The sequence below is a fragment of the Chiloscyllium punctatum genome, chromosome 11 (assembly GCF_047496795.1).
Source record: "Chiloscyllium punctatum isolate Juve2018m chromosome 11, sChiPun1.3, whole genome shotgun sequence".
Taxonomy (NCBI): domain Eukaryota; kingdom Metazoa; phylum Chordata; class Chondrichthyes; order Orectolobiformes; family Hemiscylliidae; genus Chiloscyllium; species Chiloscyllium punctatum.
This window is the reverse complement of record NC_092749.1, coordinates 28,548,803-28,563,369: the sequence shown is the minus strand read 5'-3', so window position 1 is coordinate 28,563,369 and position 14,567 is coordinate 28,548,803. Positions and strand designations below refer to the sequence as shown.

Genomic DNA, 14,567 nt, shown 5'->3' with positions numbered 1-14,567 from the left:
ACCATTTGGGAGACAACAGCAGTTATGGAGACAGTAACATCGCATGGCCAGAGAAAGGCAGCAATTGCTTCAGTTCCTCTCAACAAGCAACTGAAGGGACAGTAGGGAGATGAACTTTTCATTGTTCACTTGCCTTGCCTTGAAAAGCAGAAAGACAGGATGACACACTGGCAATGGAGATATGTGAAATCATCACTGATCTCTCACTTATGACATGCATGTAGGTGTGGCTGATTTGTGCAGGGCAGGCGCCCATCTAATCCCTGCACATTGCTTTTCACCTCAGTATTGTGAACATTTAAGTGCAGTGACTTGGCCCCAATCATTAACACCATAGCTAAAGGATCAGTGAATCCTAATGCTATATGTTCATAAGTAATGAGCAATACTTGTCAATGACCAACTGTCATCCTTGTGATTAGATTAGATTCTCTACAGTGTGGAAACAGGCCCTTTGGTCCAACAAGTCCACACTGACCCTCTGAAGAGTAACCCACCCAGACCCATTCCCTCATTTAACCCCAACTAATGCACCTAACACTATGGGCAATTTCGCATGGTCAATTCACCTGACCTGCACATCTTTGGATTGTGGGAGGAAACCGGAGCAAGCTCACACAGACACGGGGAGAATGTGCAAACTCCACACAGTCAGTCGCCTGAGGCGGGAATCGAACCCGGGTCCCTGGTGCTGTGAGGCAGCAGTGCTAACCACTGTGCCACCGTGTTTGACAAGGCCACTCATCTCATTTCTCTCACATGTGTAACTTAACCAGGCCCAACAGCTACAAAGAACCTATAGCAGAGATTTTAAAAGTGTGAGTGTATATATACTGTATTAACAAAAGCTAATATTTGTTGTTGACAATGAAGTATCACCTTGACCATCCCTGTGCCCTCAATAGGTTTTGTTTGTCCTCTCCCTTCCACTATGTCAAACTGCAGGCCCAACCTTGGCATCTGGAGTGGAGGGAACCGACTTTGTAGTTGGCGCTGTTGACTAGGTTGCTCATGCCCTGGCATATATGGACCTAACATGCCCAGGGATACTAGATGCTCTGCCCAGCTGCAGGTCCAACATTCTATGCTTGGACTTTTGTAGGCTTCAGTATCACAGGCATGGGCAAAGGTAAAGGGGACAGGTACCTCTGCTAAATTCTTAGGGGTAACTTAGTGGAGTTCTGTCTGTTGCTTCTTCTTCTCCCTATGGGTATCTGCTGACACCATCCTATCTTCCAAGAGGTTGAGGTTCCTCATACCCTTCTCACCTTGCCATTGATACTGAGCACCCATGGCTACAGCAATGGAGTACAGGTACCTGTATGTAAGACACTAGCTGTGCAAGACCTGGCTGTCCATTGTAGTTGCCACATGATGTAGGAAGGTAATCACAAGCACATATACTGAAGCCAGAATGGCACTGATAAAATTGATGGAATCCTCTGTCTTTCGATCCAGCTAATAGACTGTCTCTGATAAACCTGTCTGCTGTTCTTGTGCCTTGCTATGCATTTTGATGAAGTCACTAATTGCTGAGGCCGTAAGATTATCTTCTGCCTGGGGCTGAGCAAGTGCCTCAGCAAGGTTTCTGACAGTTCTCCAAGTGTCTGAAGCTCTGCTGAGATGTGACAGTGATATGTTTACCAAATTGTGATCCTGAGTCTAATCCGTAAAAAGCTCCCACCAAGGTGAAAGTCTCTGAGCTGGTGGAAGGTGCAGGTGGAAGTCTTGCTGTTAGATCCTCTGAGAGATGAGTGGCTTCCCCCTCAGAGATGGAAGTGAAGCTCAGGGTCAGTGGTGCTGGCCTCTGACTTGCAGTCTTTTGCTGGGTCCCACTAGTGCCTGCTTAAGAGGAGAGATGGCAATAGTTGTGGATAAAAAGGCTAAAGGCTTGTGCAGGTTAAGAAATAAGTGAGCACTAGCATTAATAGTAGAGCAGTGCAGTACTATGAAACTCATTTAGTCTCCACATCCCCTCTTGAGCGGTCACCTTTTTCTCAACCCAGCTCCAGCACTCTTCCTGATATGGGATGAGAAGCCTAATGTCTATTCTTCACTCACTGTACCTGGTTATGAGGCATATTTTCATCAATGAGACAAACTTAGGGTGGCATAGTGGCTCAGTGGTTAGCATTACTGCTTCACAGTGCCAGGGACTGCTCTACATTGCATTAAACCCAGAACACAGAACTGACCTGGGTCACCATCTCCATCCAGGCTGGCTGGGTCTGGTGAATGGTCTCTTTTGCCAAGGCTGGAGGATATAGCACTGTCCTTCCATCCGTCAGCACTTCATATTCCTATGTGAGCCATTTTCATGATTACAATGGTACAGAACAAATATATATGGGCAGTTCCTGGCTGGCAGCATCTGAAATACTATGAAGCCAGGGCTTACTATGGAGCCAGCGGTATGAACATTGCAACATCCCAGCAGTATTGAGCACTTCTGCTTCTGTCACACTATCCATGAGATCTATTTTTTTATTTTATTTGTTCGTGGGACGTGGATGTCACTGGCCAGATTTTACTTTATTACCCAATCATCATTGCCCAGAGGACAGTTAAGAGTCAATCACTTTGGTGTGGGTCTGAAATCACGTGGAAACAGACCAGGTAAGGACTGCAGACTTCCTTCCCTAAACCACAGCAGTGAACCAGATGGATTTTTATGACAATTGACAGCAGTTTTCACTAGATTAGCTTTTTTCTCCTTTTTCTTCCAGAATTTCTTTTTAGATTGAATTCAGATTTTACTATCTGGAATGGTAGGATTTGAATCCATGCTCCAGGAAGATTAGCCTGGATTACCAGTCCAGGAATTCTGGATTACCAGTCCAGTAACATTACTACTATGTCACAACGTGATTGGCTGGATGCATAATTAATGAGCCAAGGAGTAGAAGCTTGCATGGGAATGTTGACATGGACCACGGTAGATGGTCCACATTGGATCTCACTCAAAAAGCACTTGGGCAAAAAAATTGGGATAATGCAGCTGTCAGCTCCAAAAGACTGTTGAATTTCCTATTCCTGATAAACCTGCTGACATTCCCAAGTATTACTACAAATACAAACCTTGTCTCTTTCAGACAGGCATCTTGTTAAGGCACACAAATTAGTGTTAGATCATCCCCACAGGATCTGGGAGTAATACAACCATATGCTTTATACATTTCAGGCACTGCGATCGGACAGGCCTCACAAAAGTCTTTCCACCTGCTGCCCACCTCTTCTATTCCCTTCGTCTGGAGTCCCCTCAATCTCTTCCCACTATAACTCCCCTTTACACCCCGCCTTTCACCCCATTTAACCCCTATTTTAAAATCAGTTCCTCAGAAAGTGTGTGTTTACAAATTATAATCACTTGAATTAAAACCTCAGACCTGCTCCAAGTGGAAGATCACATTGGCAATATCCAGCACACGCATCACCGTTTTCTCTGGATCAGATGAAGCTTCATTCCTGTTCGGTAGATCTTTGTAAAGGGCCATCTGCCACCTAATGGCAGGATCTTCCAACTGTGGTAAAGAACAAGTGTTAGTGATAAACACAGGAGCATGCATGAGCAAAGCCAATTCTTCTATCTCTGTGCAAATGTTTTATTAAAGCTCACATTTAATTCTGTTTAGTTCAGAATGCAGAACCTTGAACCAAGAAAATCAATAAATGTTTTCGATTGCACTACTCACCCCACTGCTGTTAAAATTTAGCCACTTGTGGAGTTTGAACAACTCAAATTTAAATAGTGATCAGGAAAGTAAGATGAAAGATACAGAAAATGACTGTATACATATGTAGAAGTATGGACTGTCCTGAATGCAGTAAAGCTGTATCAAATAGCAACAGTTCAGATGTTCAGAAGTTATAAGGGCAAAGAGTCAAATGATTTCTGAACATTATCTAAACTTTGAGATTAAACTAGAGCCTTACATTTTCTCCATAAGATTTTTAACATTTTATTGTGTAAATAATTCACCAAAATTAAAACAGTATTAAAATCAAAGCAAAGCTGAAGAGAAAGTAAACAATTGAAGAGGGGTAAATAGGCACAGTCTTTTCCTTGGGGTCAGGAAGTCCAGAATTAGAGGGCATAGGTTTAGGGTGAGAGGGGAAAGATATAAAAGAGACCTAAAGGGCAACCTTTTCACACAGAGGGTGGTTACGGGTATGGAATGAGCTGCCAGAGGAAGTGGTGGAGGCTGGTACAATTGCAACATTTAAGAGGCATTTGGATGGGTATATGAATAGGAAGGGTTTGGAGGGATATGGGCCGGATGCTAGCAGGTGGGACTAGATTGGATTGGGATATCTGGTCGGCATGTACGGGTTGGACCGAAGGGTCTGTTTCCATGCTGTACATCTCTATGACTCTATAACTATAGATAAAGACTGCAGAACACCACAATCATGTGATTGTAGAAACCAGCATATGAAAAAGTAATCAAATCTTGGGAATGATTACAAAGCAACTAAGCTCAAGATGTGAGACATTTAGGTAATGTCAAAAATGCAAAAGTAAAATCCAAATAAAATAAAATTATTACTGAATGCTGGGATAGGATTAAGGTTGCAGCATTGCGATCATTTCCATTTTGTTATACTTATTGCAATATTTGCATTATTTAAATTTAACCAGGCTTTATTCCAGACTACAGACTACACTTTCCCGGACTTTACAATGGTTCTAATGGTCCAAACTTGAGTGTTGGCCATCAATACACAAAAATCGCTAATCAATATACTCTCCAAGCTTTGAAACTAGCAGAGCTTTGGGAGTCTGCAAATGTACAGAATACTATGAAAATGGAGAAGCTGCTGTCAGTCAATCTAAGCTCCTCTAGCAAGTGTGTTATTCAAATTCTCAAGAGTGAAATGCCTAAGCAATCAGTGAATTGATGAAACATTCTACTTCTTCGTTATCAGTTTAATTGTAAAAAAAATTGAAAAAGTTACACCTAGTTGCATGAGTTGCTACAGGGTTTATAGTCATATACCAAATTTATAACAGCTGCTGAAAGCCAAAGATCATAATTGGAATGGCATTCCCCACACACAGAAGTTTTAAAATAACATTTTTAGAAACTTATTCATAATAGTTTAGCTTCAATCTTAATACAATCTCAATCAGAAATCTTTATTGTGCTATCTGAAATAAGGAAATTCTGTGCTTTTAACCTCTTGGATAGTTAGCTGTGGGAATATTTTAATGTCATTGGTTGTTTCCTCATATCCTGACATTACTGTTACTAGTCACCTTGAAATCCCCTTGATTTGGTACTAGATTTTAATGGCCATCAGCAAAGGAGAAGTCTGCATTAGAGAGACTCCTGGATCTTTATGCATGGGCAGCTTTCTTTGAAATCAGTTGCAAGCATCACTATTGACTGCAGTGTTTTTTCATTAACCTATTCAAGTATGTTGTGACACATCACTCTTTGGCCCAGAGGTAGCCACACCAGATGATTTTTAAATCAACTTATTCGGACATGTTATAACACATCTCCAAGCCAGGTGCAATGTGAACATGGAACCCTGACCTAGAGTTATGGACACTAACGGTACAACATGACTCTCCCTCTAAAAAATATTTTGGTCAACCCATTTCAAAACGTTCTGAAATAAAACAAAGATGCTGGAAGTCAGAAATGAAAATAGAAATTGCTGGAGAAACCCAGTCGGCCTGGCAACATCTGTGGAGAGAAAGTGGGGTTAATGTTTCAGGTGCAGGTACCCTTCTTCAGACATGCTGCATTCTGAACGGTTCTGAAGAAAGGTCGCTGGTTTCAAAATGTTAACTTTGTTTTCTCTCCACAAAAGTTGCCAAACCTGCTGGGTTTCTCCAGCAATTTCTGTTTCTGGAAAAATTCTGACACTGTTCCAGAACAGGTGAGACTGGAATCAAAATCTTCTGGCCCAGGGATTTGCACATTACCATTATTCTACAAGATCCCATGACTATATAATTCTTAATTAATCTATTTTGAGATATTATGACACACCTCTGAGGCAGGTGGGACATTGTGACACAAGACCACTTGGTCACTGACACTCACTATGTATGTGCAATTAATAGATAATGAGGGATACACTGAAGTGTCAATAGCGGTAATGTATTCAGTGCATTTTAATGAAAGGGCATCAGGTGGTTGATCATTTAGACTGAAAAGTGGCTTATTCAGCAATTCTCTCTTGAAGATTCATTTGAGATATCAGTATTAACTAAAAGTCAAATGATCTAATGTATTTATTTAATTTACAAACAGTACCCCTAAGCTCATTTTGATATAATGTACAGGTTGCATTAGAAAACATGGTAAAACTCTTTGAGTCAGAGAAGGCAATAAAAATGGAACTGGTACACTTCAAATTCCCATTAATTTGATGTACATTTAAGATGAAAAGAAGAAGATATCTTGTAAAAAAAAATTCTGGTTGGATAAGATCATTTTATGTGCAACATTAATGTAAGAGAATCAAGATGTGTCCCATGGCATAAGTGAAATATTATCCAAATTTAAGGTATTGCCAATTGTAGACCAATGGCATTGAAACCAACATCAATCAATCATTCATTCACATCTGTACATTAAATAGGTCATTCCATAACATTAAAATATAAATTGTGATAGCACATTCTACAAAGGCAAGTAGTTTTATAAATATACAAAAAGACAGCACTATTCTATTGAAAAATAAATTAAAAATAGAACATCAACACACCACAGAAGATTAAGCATCTCTTTTTTATTAGTAATCAATTCAATTATTCAGATTTGGATGACTATCCTGTATGAGTAGACACAGCTTGTAGCATCCAAGCAAAGCATGCGCTTCACCTAAGTTTAGCAACCAGCATCCCAAAATACTTTTGGGGGTCTTCGAGTGTCTCTTCAGAAACACATAGTCAAGAAAAAAATCATTTTTTTTTTAGAAGCTGACAAAGGAGCTGGTTCATCTCTGAGAATAAAGCCAAATGGACAGCATAGTTTTGCATGGTCAAACGTTTATAAATGTAAGTGCTGGCATATCTGGACCTGAGTTAGTGAGCCTTGAAATGGATTTGGAAGATTTGCTCTGCATCCATTTCACAATTATGGTTAGTGTCTTCAGCAGTCTCTCGAAATAAAAGGCTCAAGAATGAAAGGCAGCATGCAGGCATGCAGGAAGAGAGAGATGGACATGTGAAATGAGTAGTTAATAGATTTTACAGAACAAAACAGCCATTGCAATGCAACTTGGATGTAATTCATGCTTGAGCACAGCAATGCAATCAATAGAAAGCAATTTCACAAACACACACAAACTGCAATTGCTTAGCAAGTAGATAGTAACTCCAGATACCTACTTTCCCCTGAAGGTGAAGATTATTGCGAATTATTTCTCTAACTTCATCTTCCGTATCTTTCTGTTTTAAGAAGGAAAAATAATTACATTTCAGCAAACTACCTTCAAAAGACCCACAAGATCATGTAACTCTAATAATATATGAAATAAATTGTAACAGAGACTCTGTGGAGAGTAGCACGTTGTACTTTCCAGCAAATTCTTAAAATTCATTTTCCAAAATACTTGTACAAGATGTTTTGGATTATTGAGATTTACACAGGTCCAATAATTTCTGAGATACAAGGTAATAAAACATCAATTGTCAGTGTAGCAGTATCCTTCTGGTGTTTCTACATTTTTACTAACAACAGGAGTGAGGAGTACAATCTTTCACACAATAAAACCACTAAAGCGTTAGACATCCAAGCTTAGAAATTACTCTGAATACATTCTTGCTTAAGATTTATCCAGATTGATGTGACCATTTTATATTGGAGGAATACAAAGGAATGAGTTGCTGGATCTACTGCTTTTCATCATTTTTATAAATGATTTAGATGTGAACATAGGAAGTATAGTAAATAAGTGAGTTTGCAGATGACACCAATGTAGTGGACAGCAAAAAATGTTACTTCAGATTACAACGGGATCTTGAGCAGATGGGCCAATGGACTGAGGAGTGGCAGATGGAGTTTAATTTAGATGAATTTTGCCTTTTGGAAAAGCAAATCAGAGGAAGACATACACTTAATGGTAAGGTCCTGGGGAGTGTTGCTGAACAAAGAGACCTTGGAGTGCAGCTTCATAGTTCCTTGGAAGTAGAGTTGAGGGTAGATAGGATAGTGAAGAAGGCATTTGGCATGTTTTCCTTTATTGGTCAGAGCATTGAGTATAGGAGTTGGGGGGTCAATTTGCGAAGGACATTGGTTGGGCCACTTTTGGAATATTGCGTGCAATTCTGGTCTCCTTCCTATTGAAAGCATGTCCTGAAACTTGAAACGGTTCAAAAAGATTTACAAGGATGATGCCAGGATTGGAGGATTTAAGCTGTAGGAAGAGGCTGAATTGACTGGGGATGTTTTCCCTGGAGCGTCGGAAGCTGAGATAGAGATTTATAAAATCATGAGGGGCATGAATAAGATAAATAGACAAGGTCTTTTCCCTGGGGTGGGGGAGTCCAAAACTAGAGGGCACATGTCTAGGGTGAGAGGGGAAAGATATAAAAGAGACCTAAGGGGCAACTGTTTCACACAGAGGGTGGGGTGTGTATGGAATGAGCTGTCAGAGGATGGGGTGGGGGCTGATATAATTACACCATTTAAACAGCATCTGAATGAGTATATGAATAGGAAGAATTGAGAGGGATATGGGCCAAGTGCTAGCAAATGGGGCTAGGTTAGGTTGGGATATCTGGTCAGCATGGACAAATTGGACTGAAGGGTCTGTTTGCGTACTGAACATCTCTATGACTCTATGACTCTATAATAGCAAAACTGGAATCATATTAAGATTCATCAGAAATAATGCTGTTAAGTATCTATTCAGAGAGAGAGCCAGGAACTTAAGCCTTTTTAAGAACATTGTGCATCCAATGTCAGCTGCTTGCAAAATTATTTCCATTCAAGAAAAGCAATTTAAGACAAAAAGGAAAATATAATTTAAATACCAGTCTTGGAAAGCTGTGACAGAATTACCAAGGAAGAAGTAAAACATAATTGTCAATCAAATGGTTATCACTCCCCATAAACTGACATAAAGTGAGATCAATGATGCTGCACTGGGGGATAACAGCAAACTGGAGGATGTTCAGACAAAGTTACATGAATTGAAAAAAAATGGAGAAAGTGACCACCGCAGATGCTGCAGATCAGAGTCAAAAAGTGTGGTGCTGGAAAAGCACAGCTGATCAGGCAGCATCTGAGGAACAGGAGAGTCGACGTTTCGAGCATAAGCACTTCTTCCACATTCCTGATGAAGAGTTTATGCCCAAAACATTGACTCTCCTGCCCCTCGGAGGCTGCCTGATCAGCTGTGCTTTTCCATACCTTTGACTTTTAAATATAATGAGCAAGCTGAGAAATCAAAGTTTCAATCAATAGAAGAAGATTGTCTAGATTTGGAGGACAATATTGAAGATTGAAAGAAACCTACTACATTTGATGAGAAAAAGAGGCTTCACTGATTGTTATTGCGCTTCCACACTGTGAAAGCCTGTGATATCTAGCCACCGAAGATGATGCGTGGCCAATTACTGTCTGGCAAATGCAGAAGAAGAAATGTCCTCGGCTATTATATTAAAGCCTTTGTCCCATGATTTCAGACTAATTGCCTGAATGCATCTCTAATAGGAAACCACAAATCAAATGCTGACTTGACTTTACAGTTAGTTATCAGTTAAGGATATATGAATTGCGAGTAGAACAAAAGACAGTTCGCGATGCCAGTCCATTGTCTCATCCTACACATTAATGATAATCACAGTAGAAAGCAAGTTGACAAAGCAAAACAGAATACAACAGAACATTGCTAGCTGAGAGTGCAGGTAGATTGAGATACAGTGCAATTAAAAACCCAAGAAACTCACATGTAACCAGCCCATATAGCTAATCAACTGCAGAGTCACTGAAGAGCTGAAATAGGCAATTAGTACAGACTTGTATTCATAGACTGGACACAAGCATAGCACCTAACATAACAGAAACTGGTGATACTAAAGATCCTCCTACACAACATAACCATACATCAGCTTTTTTTAGTTGGAAGCATTTCTATCCCTGACTCAGAATGTGTTGCATAGCGCTGGACTAAGGGTGTGCTGCACTGCTACAGGGGATTAGATATCCCCGTTGTGGTTCTGTTCGCCAAGCTGGGAATTTGTGTTGCAGACATTTCATCCCCTGTCTAGGTGACATCCTCAGTGCTTGGCAGCCTCCTGTGAAGCGCTTCTGTGATCTTTCCTCCTGCATTTATAGTGGTTTGTCTCTGCCGCTTCCGGGTGTCAGTTCCAGCTGTCCGTTGCAGTGGTCGGTATATTGGGTCCAGGTCGATGTGCTTATTGATTGAATCTGTGGAGGAGTGCCATGCCTCTAGGAATTCCCTGGCTGTTCTCTGTTTGGCTTGTCCTATAACAGTATTAGATATCCCCATATTTATAAAAGGACAAGAAATTCTCTTGACATTCTGCACTACATTCTTCACAAAACCAAATCCACAAAACCAGATGAATTGGTTATTTTGATCATTGCTCATGAGATCTCACAATACAAAGCATAATTGCTGAATTTATTGCCCCAAGTCACTTATCTTTAATGCCATTCACTTATGTGGCGGATCTGAAGACAATGATAAGGCATGATAACAATGCAAGCCTTTCAAAAGGAATCTCTTGAGGCACTTTTTCTCTGTGAGATTCGCAACGATCTACTTCCATTTGTACATGGAGCATCTGTGGGGATTTATGTGTGAAATCAGTGGATCCCCATTACCCTGACCATCCAATGCTGTTCCTCTTTCATTACATGGTGCACTCACTCACCATGTAACTGCACTGCTCCTTCTCCTGTTTATTCAAACAAATGTAAGATATTAGGCAATCTCTCAATTAGTGTAAATGCTTTAACTGGCACACAAACATATCCGTGTGATGCTACAGTGCTTTTCTGAAATGTTACAGCCCAAATGTCTGCAAGCTGACAGGTATAAGAATAAGAGTTGGGCAAAAATTCCCTTAAATGGAACTGATCAGCCTTACAGCAGCTGAAACACCATAATGCACAGACTGAGCGATAGTGTTGTGTGTAACACGTTGAGAAGAATTTTCAGCACAGCAATAAATAAAAATGAGAATTATTGCTCAGAAACAAAAAGACTGGGCTTTTACCATACGATTAGTATCCATGTTAACATAAGGTGCAGAGTAATTTCCAGGCTTTTGACCTTCCTATTGATATTCTTATCAATATACTGAAATCTTTTGACATTAAGATGATTAAAAATTACTGAGAAAAAGTGAAATCTGATTTGCAGTCCGCATACCATGCTAAATCTACTTTTAGCTAATGAGATTAGTTCCTGGTCACCAGGTGCACATATATTTAACCCAATAGGCAGCAGTCTCTTCAACGCTGCAACAATGAGTGAAGTTTGAAGAGAATAGCGATCTCCCTTCCTCTTTGATTTCTTCCTCTCTTGATCAGACACACCTCCCTGGGGACAACAAAAGAAGAAAAAAGAAGTCATTATTATTAACATAACTTATCGAGAAAATGGTTGTTGTCATGATATTTTTCCAAAAGGTCAGGTCTGAAAACAGTTGAAGGTTTATTTAGTGCCACAAAAGGACCAGGGAGAGAGGACCGGAATTATCAGCATGGAGAACCAAGGTGAAATTTGAAGAGAAACCTTCTCTGATTCCCAATATATTGTTGGTTAATACCATATTATGGGTATCTTCTAACAGTTTTTCTAAAGACTGATGTTTGAATACCCTAACTTGATCTTACATGGAATGCTTAGAGATAGTAGATTTCCAATCTATTTTATTGCATTGGATTGAGCCCAGAACAACATACTCAATGGTTATAACAAGGAAATGACTCACCGAGATGAAAATGACGCACTGTATTACAAGATATAATGAACAATAGGCACTGGTCAAAGGAAAATCTTAATATCTATTGATCATCTCAAAGCTTTTTTATTAACCACTGTGAAGTCATTAAAACTGTTCAGCTGAATTAATGTCTAATCAATACATGAACAATTAATATTTTAACAACTATAAATTACTGCAACTTAAAATTCAAGGCAACTCCAACTGCAAATAGCAGAAGTTCTATATAAAACTGTAACAGAAACAGAAACAAAATGATACATTTGGAACCTTTGACATCTTGGACTTTGTATCAGTAATGAGGAAAGACATGTTGTTGATTTCATTCTGAATCACAAAGTTCTGTTCTTCTCTTTTAAAATTCTGAAAAATAAATATTGACTGTAAGTGAGATTGAAAAAGTATTATAAACACATAAATTATTGTTTTATGAAAGATCCTAAAAGGTTGGTTTCATTATTGCATATTAAGCTTACATGAGATTTTGCCCAGTAGATAAATACTTCAGCTACCATGCGGAAAAGCTCCTCTGCTTCAGGATTTGGCTCTTTAAGCCATTTTGCACTGGAAAGAAACAAAAAGACATTTTGTAGGCATGTTTTAAAGCAACAGTGGATTTTAACTCTTCTGTATTTTCAGAAGTTATGGCTGAATCTTCAGGTGGAAAGAAGCAATATTTACATAGAAACATAGAAAAAAGGTGCAACAGTAGGCCATTCGACCCTTCCTTGCACCACCATTCAATATGACCACTGCCGATCACGCATTCTCAGTATCTCATTCCCACTTTCTCTCCATACCCCTTAAGCCCTTTAGCTGCAAGGACCATGTCCAGCTCCCTCTTGAATGTATCTAACAAACTGGCCCCAACTGCTTTCTGTGGGATAGAATTCCACAGGTTCACAACACACTGAGAGTGAAGAAATTCTTCGTCATATTAGTCCTGAATGGCTTACCCCTTATTCTTAGATTGTGATCCCTCGTTCTGGACTTCCCCAACATGAGGAACATACTTCCCGCATCTATCCTGTCCAGTCCCAACAGAATTTTATCAGTTTCTATCAAAGCTACCCTCATTCTTCTAAATTCCAGTTAGTACAAGCTCAGGCAACCAGTCTTTCTTCATACATCAGTTCTGCCATCCCGGGAATCAGACTTGTGAACCTTTGCTGGAATCCTTCAATAGCGAGAACGTCCTCCCTCAGACTAGGAGACCAAAACTGCACACAGTACTCAAGGTGTGGCCTCACCAATACCCTGCACCAAGTGTAGCAATACATCCTTACTCCTATACTCAAATCCTTTCACAATGAAAGGCAGTATGCCATTAGCTTTCCTACGTTTGTTGGGCCAGTTCCTTTGAAAAGCTCCATATTATCCATTCATTAATGTTCATTTGTGGAAAATTCACAACTCTGCACTTGCTAGATTGCTGCTGCCTGCTGAGTGATCAGTCAAAACAGTAGTGGTTTTGATATCTTGCTGCAGTAAAAGGGATTTAACTTAATATTAATGAGCCCACAATCAATAATCCCTGTGAGCACTGCTGTTCATCAGGAACAACCAGTCAATAAATTGGCACTATGTGTTCAAATTTAAGACTAGTCATTTCATTAATTGTTATTGGCTAAAGACCAAAGTAAAAATACTGTTATAGAGGTCTCCAGCACAGAGAAAGACCCATTTGCCAGTATTTGGCCCATAGCCTTCTAAGCCTTGGCATTGCAAGTGCACATCTAAATACCTCTTAAATGTTAGGAGGATTTCTCTCTGCACCACCCTTACAAGCAGTGAGTTCCACATTCTCACCACTTCCGGGGTGATTTTTTTAAAAAACCTCACATCTCCACTAAACTTCCTATATCTTTCCTTAAGCTATTTTCAACAAATGCCAAAAAGTCCTCTAGGCTACTCCTGCCCCTCTACTATAATGTCGCCAGAGCTATAGCAAGATACATAAAAGGCACTTTCACAATGTTACTGTTGGACAAGAGAGTAAGCGTTTCAAAGGATTCATGCTGTGGAGTTCACTTCGCACCACACAATATGATGATGTCAGATGGAGTTGGAAAAGGGAACAGCAATTTTTTCAGAGGAAAAAGACCAATCAATGAGATCTCCCTCATAATCTCAGTTACAATGTCTATCAGTCCAATGTAACGTGTACGCATTTACCACCAGCAAATCAACTACATTTTTTAAGACCAGGGTCTTTTCTTGTTCGGCTGTTTTTCCTTGATCAAAAGGCTAAGCAAGTCCTGCAGATCCCATCCAGAAAAGCATATGATGGCAGGAAATTTACTTTGATCTTATGCCATTATGAACTGTGGTGAGGATCCAGGCACTTCAGAGCAGTGAAAAACTAAGTGACTTTCCTATACTACACTAGACCAAAGAAGCCTTGTACACCCCTACCAGAAAGGCAGAACATCTACCAGATTGACTTTACATCAAGCACAGCTATAATGGTGAGGTGAGCTTGGAGGGTAGTCAGGGATAAGCAATATATCTTGGCCTTGCCAGCCATGTCCACAGCCCATGAACAAAGAAAAAAATTAGAATATTGCCAGGGGACAGTGTACTCATAGTATGCAGTACCAAGACAGCAGACATATGTTTTGTAAGT

The 14,567-nt window shown here is 39.9% G+C and overlaps 1 protein-coding gene across 2 annotated transcripts in view; it reads right to left on the bottom strand.

The window, feature by feature from the left end:
- The window catches only part of ryr2a (ryanodine receptor 2a (cardiac)), a 758,045-nt gene that overhangs the window by 123,147 nt on the left and 620,331 nt on the right, over nt 1-14,567 (bottom strand). For both annotated transcript variants that reach the window (XM_072580564.1, XM_072580565.1), the window contains exons 68-72: nt 12,418-12,505; nt 12,212-12,304; nt 11,365-11,535; nt 7,349-7,408; nt 3,387-3,521 (exon numbers count right to left, since the gene is read on the bottom strand). In XM_072580564.1, the coding sequence (XP_072436665.1) occupies nt 3,387-3,521; nt 7,349-7,408; nt 11,365-11,535; nt 12,212-12,304; nt 12,418-12,505 (547 nt within the window). The remainder of the gene's footprint in view (nt 1-3,386; nt 3,522-7,348; nt 7,409-11,364; nt 11,536-12,211; nt 12,305-12,417; nt 12,506-14,567) is intronic.